The sequence below is a fragment of the Metopolophium dirhodum genome, chromosome 2, assembly GCF_019925205.1.
Source record: "Metopolophium dirhodum isolate CAU chromosome 2, ASM1992520v1, whole genome shotgun sequence".
NCBI lineage: Eukaryota > Metazoa > Arthropoda > Insecta > Hemiptera > Aphididae > Metopolophium > Metopolophium dirhodum.
In genome coordinates this window covers 28,072,469-28,082,026 of record NC_083561.1, presented here as the reverse complement: position 1 = coordinate 28,082,026, position 9,558 = coordinate 28,072,469, and the positions used below count along the sequence as shown (strand labels likewise).

Below are 9,558 nucleotides of genomic sequence, written 5' to 3'. Positions count from 1 at the left end.
GCCCTATTTGTTGAATGGTATTAGCCAATGCTCGTCTGCAATAATTGTAATTCGTTAAAATAAAATCTATTGTATTAAAAAATGAGTATGCACTTTGCGGTAACACAATATGACAATCGGTTAGTTATCTCTGTTGGCAGCGCTGTATAAATGTTGACATTTTCCTTCACCAATTTTTAAAGTTTTTCCTTATCTAGTTGTAGAAAAATTGAATTTTTCATTTTTTCCCTTAAATGAGTAAAAACGTTTCCGTTTCATGCTGTGGTTGTCCTTCTCGAAGTTCGATGGTCGGAGGATAACGTCGGGCGCCGCTAGCACTGCATCGTAAGTTATAAAGTTAAAATTGTTTGCTTATTTTCCTGTACAAATGATTGTAAAATCAATTTATCTACAATCCAAGACATTTTTAGTTTTATTTTCAAATTAGTTTCATAAGGATTTATTGTGAAATCTAAAAACTTCGGTACAATGTAACACTTACAAATGCAGTAGACTTGGTCAAATGTTTTTATTAAGTTAAACCTGATGGCTGATAGGTACATTATTTTATTCTAATATACAGCTTACAACTCACTTATTGGTTTTTCCATAAAAAAATTGGTCCATAAAATAAATTCAAACATTTTTATTATATTTTTTTCACATCATAACCTTTTTTTATATATCGTATTTGTTGTAATGCCCAATAAATATTATTCATATTTATGGAAAATTTAGAATAAAAAAAAAAAAAATTTATCTATTGATTGTTACATTATTGTACATATTGGTAAAATCAAACTATTTCAGCTAGGAATGTAAACCAATATATTTAACAGTATTCTACTAAAATTATTTGGATATTGAACAATTTTTAGGAAAGTCTGAGACAATATTATATTGTTCTTATCACAATTTAATAAGAAACTATATTGAGTTGTAAAGAAATTAAAGAATCAATGACTAAAATAAGTATATATTTTATTGTATACAAGAATACAAACTAATTTTTAAATTCAATATTATATTTATGATTTAAATTATTTTACTTTTTTTAATTATTATGAATTAACCTAAGAATTCTTCATTTTAGTTTTAAATATCAGTCTAAATAATTTGTATTTAGTTGTAGGTATATGCAAAATTCTAACTATGTGAATTAACGCCGACATTTGCTTTTATTAATACATTTATATTTTGTATTACTAGGTATAATGCAAAATTTATAGAAAAAAAGGTTAACTTAAAATTAAAAAATAATAATGTTATTAAAGTTATTTATGCCTATTTGTAAAGAATAAAATATATTTTATGTTATTATTTTATACAAAATTATATTTTAAACAATTTTGGAATTTAAAATGTAGGGGATTATAATATGTGTGCTACAATTATATATATATAAAAAAAAACAATTGAATGAATGACCTCATTAAATTACATATTAGTTAAACAATAATCAGTTATTTTTATTTTTTTGTAAGGTATACTTCATAAAAAAAATACAAATAATGGTCATTTTAAAACTGTCAACTAATGGTTTTTTTTCATATTATAGGTATATGATTATGATTTATTAAAACCTGTGTAATTCCACAAAATAATATTAATTTAAGTATAAATTAGTTCTATTTCTTATATTTTACTTGTCTACAAAATGTAATCAATATTATTGTTATTATTGTTATTAATAATTTATTTTTTCTTAGAAAGCAAATATTTTATGATATCCTGAATTCTTTAGGCCTTAAAAGTATGAGAAATTGTAAAATACTAAATAAAACATTCATAATAATAATAAACATTTATTGGATATTACACAACTTACTTGTATTATAAGTAGTCTATTGACTTTTATTTATGAATCATAATAGTGTATACAGTTAAATAAAATTTATTTATTTGTTATTTTTATAGGAACAATAAACTCAAGATCTCAAAATATACCTATAGTAGTAAAAATAAAATACTGTATTCAATCTTGTGCCTATATTATGTATTTATATTCAGTTAAAAAATCTTGTGTTTCAATTATAACTTATAGGTTATCATTGTAGTTAATTTTGCTTGCAATTATTTGATAACTTGTTTAACATCTTCATGCTATTATTTATTGCTGTAGCCTGTAGATAATACATGTATACCATATACTAATTATACATGTTAATATACCTGAGAGCTATTACCCATAATTTCCTGATTAACATTGTTTTTATTTAATATAATTAAATGAAGAGTTATATTTAATTGAATAGGATGAAAATTAATGCAAATAATGTAAACCTGTAAATTGTTTCTATTTATTTTATTATTTTTAGAAATGACTCACTGTAGGCAGATTTATATAATATTATTCACAACATGAATTTACTTTCACTTTTATTTAAACTTCAATGTTGTGCATTTTTCAATTAATGAATTTTAAATAAAATACATCCATATTTTATTTTATGTATGTAAAATTAAAAAATTATATAGGTACTTTTAACATTTTAAAACTGATTAACTTTGTTATAAGTCTTAGACTAAAAACAAAAACAATTTCATTTCATTTTTATTAAACATTTAGTAATATTGTTATGTTGGTTTAAGATATTGTCTAATTGTATCTGTTGTCATTTTGTTTTATTTAACTTTAATTTTATGCCGTGACACAGCCAACATGTATGCCTGTCCTATCCATCTTTTATTTAAAAATAACTTTTTTCTAATAGTGTTGTCTAATAAATGGCTATACCTATAGTTTTTTGTTGCCCCTTCGTGAGCACATTTTTCACAGTACTTAAAGTATACAATCATTGTATGTTGAGTGATTTCACGTATTCACTATATTATATGATATATCATAGAACATAATATTGCAATATACTAAATACTAATTAATACTATTATTATTTATTAGTTATTACTTTACATTGTGCAAATTACAGTATAATAGTATATTTTTGTCTGTACTTATTCAACAAGTTAAACAATTAGTTAAAGGTCTTATATAAATATTTTTAATCATTGGTCTTAATAATGTTATCTAATTTATTTCCTTTAATTCCTGAGTATATAACTTTGACTATAAGATTGCATTTTATCATTATTTATATACATTTAATTTAGTACCATACAGTTTAAAAGTTAGTTTTTGTTTAAGAACTATTGTATTTATTAACACATTAAGTATTTATTCAAATTGTACAATCATTTCGGATAATAGGTATTCCTATTCCAATATTTAAACATTATTTATCTCCTATTTTTTTAAACAATTCTCAAATTGATGTTGATATTTACTCAAATTGTATGATAATTGTAGGCTCCTACCATTTGTGACTACAACTATTTAATAAAATAATTATTTTTGGTTTTTAGGTTATACATTTATACATTTTATGACAAGAATATGATATAATTATTTAATTAACTTATTCTATTTAAGTTTTATCCAAGCATAACGAAGATGAAAAGGCAGTTTTTTAAGGTTAAGCAATTTGCTGACCAGACATTTTCTAGGTATGATGATGTTTTTTTTTTTTATGTTATAAACTTATAAATATTTAAAACATTTTTATTGAATTTCAATTTAAAGGTCTGGTAAAACGGAAGCTCTTTCTGATACATTACAAACTGCAGAAAAACGAGTTGAATTTATAAAAAATGCATGTCAAAATACTACAAAAAAATTATTATCTACATTAATATCACCTGGGCTTGGCCATGATGCTCCTGCACGCGAAAAACGACTTGTAAGTACCTAATATATTTAATTTTTTTATACAACAATAATTCTTTTTTAATGTTTCAGAAAAAAATGCCTGATTATTTGCTAGCAATGGCAATGCTTGATAATGGTCCTAATGAAGAAGATAATTTATTAAGGTGAAATATTGTTTATTTAATACTTTTATAGTTTGCATTAAAGCTAGTGATACATAAACATATGAATGGATAAAAAAAGTCCCTCCATAATACTCATTGAGTAAAAGAATCAAGTATTTTTTTATGGTGAAATAAAATTATAATTACTTTTAGATTTACTAATTATAATCCATAGTTTGTTAATGTATAATGGCTTGATTTAATATGACTTAAACTTTAAATATATATATATATTTTTAAATTTAAATTTCAAGTTTATTTTAAATGTTTATTATTTTTCAGACAAGTATTAGTGGAATGTAGCAAAGTACAAATATGTTTAGCTAATGCAGGTGTAGATTATGAATCACGTATTGAACAAACAGTGCTTAGTAAGCTACAACAAATTCTTGATGTAGATGTGCCAAATATTATAAAGCAAAAACGATTACTTACTAAATTGGTGCTTGATATGGATTTAGCTCGAGCAAAGTAATATTTCTTTATATTTAATACTAAAACTAAATTATATATTTTTATAATTATTGCTCTATTATATAGACATATATACTAATTTCCTTTGTAGTCCATACTTTTGTATTAATATTTAAATTCAAAATGGTATTTATTGAATAAAAATAGTTATCAGTATTAAGTTTTATATTAGTTATATGAATATATTATTTTTGATTTCTTTTTTAAAGATACCAAGGAGTCTTAAAAAACTCTAATTCTGGGAGTTCTCATACAAATAAAGTAGATGCAGTTAAAGAAGAACTAGAAGATATAGAATTAAAAGTTGAACAATGCAAAGTATGTGTATAAAATATTCAATATTAGTTATTCCTTTTAAATAAATGTATTTTTTTTTACCTACATTAAGGACTCTTTAGCATCAGAAATATTTCAGTTAATATCGCGAGAAGCAGAAATTTCATCTGTTCTTATGGAATTAATAAAACATCAACGTTCTTACCACCAAACTGCATTAGCCGTTTTGGATGAAATAGTTCCTGAGTTAGAAACTGTTATTGGTATGTTTTATAATCTTTTGATATTTTATAACTATTAATTAATGCATTTTATACAGATGGTAACCCTTCAAAGCCAGTTTTTGGTCAAAAACTTGAAGACCATTTAAGAGTTACAAAAAGACGAATAGCCTATCCAATTGAACTGTGTATTTGTGCTTTATTGGAAATGGGCGTGGAAGAAGAAGGATTATTTCGAATTGCAGCTGGTGCTTCTAAAGTACGATGCATGAAACTTAGATTAGATTCTAATTGCCTAGATTTAGAATCAGCAGTTGAATACAGAGATCCTCATATAATAGCTGGAGTTTTAAAATCTTATTTGAGACAGTTACCTGAACCTCTATTAACTCATCATTTGTATGAAGAATGGATGGCTGCAGCTAAGTATGTATACAATTTGGTTTCATTTATAAACTACCTAATATTATTTTATGATTATTATTAATAATTTTATAATTTTATAATGTATTCTAATTATTTATTAGATTACAAACTAGTGAGAGTAGACTTCAAGCAATCCTAAATGTTGTACAAAAGTTACCCCAATCAAATTTATATAACTTACGATATATAATTAAATTTTTGGCCTTGTTGACTAAACATCAAGATGTAAATAAAATGAGCCCACAAAATTTAGCTATAGTTATTGCACCTAACCTTTTATGGACACCCGAAGATAAAAGTGATAATATAGGGTAAGAATTCTTATGTATTGAATTTTATATTGCTTATTATTCTTTTTTTTTTTTTGTTCTATGAACTAGGTTAAATATGAACGCAGCTGCATGTCATAATATCATTGTAGACTGTCTAATTTCCCATTCGGATTGGATTTTTCCTGGGGGTAAAAATGAAATATTTGCTAGTAATTAATATATTTTCATTATTAAATAATGAAATCGTTTTAATTTCAGAAGAAGAATTTTATATCACATTAAAGGTATTGGACGTAAATGATTTTAATGGCCATAAAAGATCAAGTAGTGGCGATACACATTTGATATATACAAATGATACTTTTGACACAAATTTGAAACGAAGTAGATCTAGTACTAATATTACTGATATGAGGTATTTAATGTTTGTGTGTTTATTCTATACATCGTTGTAACCATGAAAAAAGTGACCATGTGAAAATTTTTAACATTTTATGTATAACTATAAATTTGGTTACTTTTTGCATATTGGCAACTAAGTTTTGATTTAAACATGCAAAAACTGATCAAGTGAAATAATAAAGGAGAAATGCAAATTTTTTTTTGTACTTAAATTGAGTTAAACAATCTATATATTTTTTATAATAAGCTTAAACGATAACATTACTAGTATATATGATGGAGAAGCCGCCCACTGGCGACACTTCTGTAAGTGATACAGACTTAAAATTTACAAATAAAACCTTAAAAAATTTCACTTTGTCACTTTTTGCATGACGACGATAATATGTGTGTTTTATTTAATTATTATAAGACTCTTAAAACATTTATTGAACTATTTAAATTAATTAATGAAGTATAAAATTTGATTATGATATATTTAGCCCTCCATCAGAGAGTCCAAAACCGCACACAAGAGGACGTAAAAGTAAACCTGCTCCTGTCCCACCATCACCAACAATTAAGGCAAACAACATATTTGAAAGTCCTCCAGTCACTATAAAAGACCAAGATAAAGCAAATTGTGATAAACCTCCGCCCGGTTCCTTAGTGAAACCTAGTCAAACTACCGAATCTCCTAGAGAAAAGTTACCAGCTGCTGATACAGGTTCTTTAAAACGCCCTGTTAAGCCTGCAGTTGCTCCACGCACAATACTTGAAACGTCTGATGATACAGTTTTCCGTAAACCTGCCATACCTGAACGACCAGCATCTTTACAAAGACCATTAAGTTCTTCATTTAGGAGTCTTAGAATATTAACAGATGTTTCTAATGATAAAGGAGATGTAATAATAATTTAATTTTGATATGCAAACTTCAATATTTATTTCTTTTTTATGATTATAGGTGGATCAAGGGCCTATGTTGGAAAGAGCACACTTATACACTGTGTCTAAACAACAAGTTTCATTGATACAAGTTGGTGATCAATGTGACGATAAAGAAATTAACCAAAATCAACATACTGGTTAGGATTAACTATTAATTATTATTGTATTTAATTTTACTTTTAAAATAAATATTTTCAAAATGCCTATTGAGGATATAATTGCTTATTTATATTTCAGATATAATAGATACGTATTATACAAACCAAGAGAATCCAAATGATGACAATGGTGGGTATATAAGTCCAAATTTTTCTAGTCACCGTCATATACCATCAGACATCCAATCTGGTTAGCATAGTAATAATTATTAAATTATATTTTAATTTTAATCTGAAATTAATTTTAGGACAATTACCAGCATCAAAAACACCAACAAGAACTCAGCGACCCATACCTCCACCTCCTCCACCCCCAGTTTTATCTACTAAAAAAGAAACCGAAAGTACAGATTTATAGCGTTAGAAAAAAGTGATAGAAAGTTAAAATTTGTTTTTATTTCATTATTAATACATTGACCAAAGAAACAGTAAAGGTTTTTTGAGATCAATTTCACTGACGAAAGAAGCATTTAATAATTTCTATTTTGTGACCTTTGCCTACCATTATTTATTTATTTATTTATTTATTAATTAATTAATTTTTATTTTTTGTTAACTTGAAATATTTTATCTTTTATTTATATATACGTACATATATTATTTAAATTATGTAAATTATTATTGCAACATATTTTTCTTGAAAACAAATTGTTGTGTACCTATTTACAGATTGTAATTTAATATTTTTAGATTTTATATATAATTTATAGGTACCTACTTCCTCAAATTTTTTTACTAAACATACATTTTAATATACTATGTAATACAGGGTAACTAAAAATTGTAGTTGAAATTATTAAAAAATGCGGATGTGTTGAATTATATATTATTATTTTTACTTATTTTCCAGAAGGTCAATTTGCACCATATAAAAATGTTTATCAAAAGTAAAATCAACCATCTTGAAACTTTTGGTCTACATATCTTCAAAATAAAAGTTTGATGTTTTAACTATTTTTGTAATTATCAATGGGTTTAAGCCCTTTAATGAAGTATATATATTATATAACATTATATATAAAAAAGTCAACTAACACATAGACATAAAACAAAAATATAAAATTTCAGAAAATTAAGATATTTAAAATTTAAGAATAAAAATTATTAATATAAAGCTTCACATTTTAAGCACATTGGAGAAAAAATAAAAACATTAATACTCTTAAGATAAGGCTGTACAAGCCAACTATAAAAAACTCTGAATATAAAATAAATTTAGATTGTGTGTACTTTTATATGTACTGGATAATTTTTTAAAACATTAACTGGTTACAGGAACCCAAACAAGTTAAAATCACTAATAAAGAGTACCTACATCTGTCGCAACATATCGGAACATTAGAATCAATAAAATGATTCTGATTTGATTGTAATAAATTCAAATACATTATTAATGGTGTTGGAGCCTGTGTGTTATCAGTACAAAAAAATGTTTTATAAGAAAAACTCACTTCGTTAATTTTTGTGTTTATTTAAGATAGTAATTAAAATATAAAATATAATTTTAAAATTTTATGAATTTTGGAAAATTTGAAAAACCGGTTTTTACACAGGAAAAGACCGGCTTCTTGCTGAGATGTATACAATTACATAACCTTGTGTTTTATTCCCCAAAACAGACAAATTAAATGAATGATACAGGGGTTTTTTAATGATTTTTCCTGACTGCACAAACTTATTCCTACTCTTGGATCTTAGTAGGGAATTTGTCTACCATCAATTGACAAGCTAATTTCTTTTTAATTTTTGTGTTAAACTTTTACATCAAATGATGGTATAATAATGAATATAATTAACAATTATAAATTTTAATGGAAACCTTTTTTTTTAATTTGAGGTTTATGCAATTATTGTTTTATAATATACAATAATTAATCATTCTGAAAATCTTTTTTGCACTGCACAAACTAACAATTTTTACTGCTTAATATCTTTTCTCACTGCACACTAAAAAAAACCTTGGGCCGCCGCCCAAATGATAATTAAGTCTTAAAATTCACACAAATTTAATATTTTTAATAGACTCAGAATTGAGCCTACTGTGCAAATCTCCCCAAATAGCGCTTCATTTGGCTTACACAAAAAAGTTGAAATAATTATTTTAGGATTTCTAAAAATACATCACTACATCACAATGAAGTTGCATGGCATTATTTTTTTATTAAAAATTTATAGTGTAGATGGGCTGTAAAGTCTCAACCTGTTTATTAATTACCAAAATACTAATTAACTTCATGAATACAAATTTGAATAGGTAATATTTATATTACTTATATCTTAATGAACATCATTTAGGTTGAGATAATATATTTATTTTAAAGATGAAATGAAAAAACACATTTTTTTTTAATGATTGTAATACATATAAATAAATCTACTAAATATTTAATATACAATTTATTTTTATAAAATTTAATTATTCAACTAAATATATTGTTGTGTGACCAAATTAATAGTCTTTTTTTAATGGTGGTGAAAGATTTCTTTCTAAAACCGGAGGTTCATTGTATGAAATTTTCTGATCATCTTTTCTTTTAAGTTTTTCTTCTA

The 9,558-nt window shown here is 24.6% G+C and overlaps 1 protein-coding gene across 1 annotated transcript; it reads left to right on the top strand.

Annotated features, from left to right (window-relative positions):
• The first annotated feature begins 152 nt into the window (after positions 1-152).
• On the top strand, positions 153-7,601 carry LOC132939503 (rho GTPase-activating protein 44-like). Its single transcript, XM_061006701.1, has 15 exons — positions 153-324; positions 3,343-3,483; positions 3,560-3,716; positions 3,776-3,849; positions 4,132-4,320; positions 4,533-4,641; positions 4,712-4,862; positions 4,919-5,246; positions 5,348-5,557; positions 5,627-5,706; positions 5,777-5,933; positions 6,403-6,805; positions 6,867-6,987; positions 7,088-7,198; positions 7,257-7,601. The coding sequence occupies exons 2-15, from the start codon at positions 3,431-3,433 to the stop codon at positions 7,364-7,366; spliced, it is 2,253 nt and encodes a 750-aa protein (XP_060862684.1). The 5' UTR covers positions 153-324; positions 3,343-3,430; the 3' UTR covers positions 7,367-7,601.
• Positions 7,602-9,558: the final 1,957 nt, after the last annotated feature.

Excerpts from the sequence above, each read along its gene's own strand:
- LOC132939503 (XM_061006701.1), top strand. The coding sequence starts at position 3,431 with ATGAAAAGGCAGTTTTTTAAGGTTAAGCAATTTGCTGACCAGACATTT. Across the intron at positions 3,484-3,559 it reads GCTGACCAGACATTTTCTAG|GTCTGGTAAAACGGAAGCTC; the intron begins GTATGATGATGT and ends TTCAATTTAAAG. Across the intron at positions 4,321-4,532 it reads ATGGATTTAGCTCGAGCAAA|ATACCAAGGAGTCTTAAAAA; the intron begins GTAATATTTCTT and ends TCTTTTTTAAAG.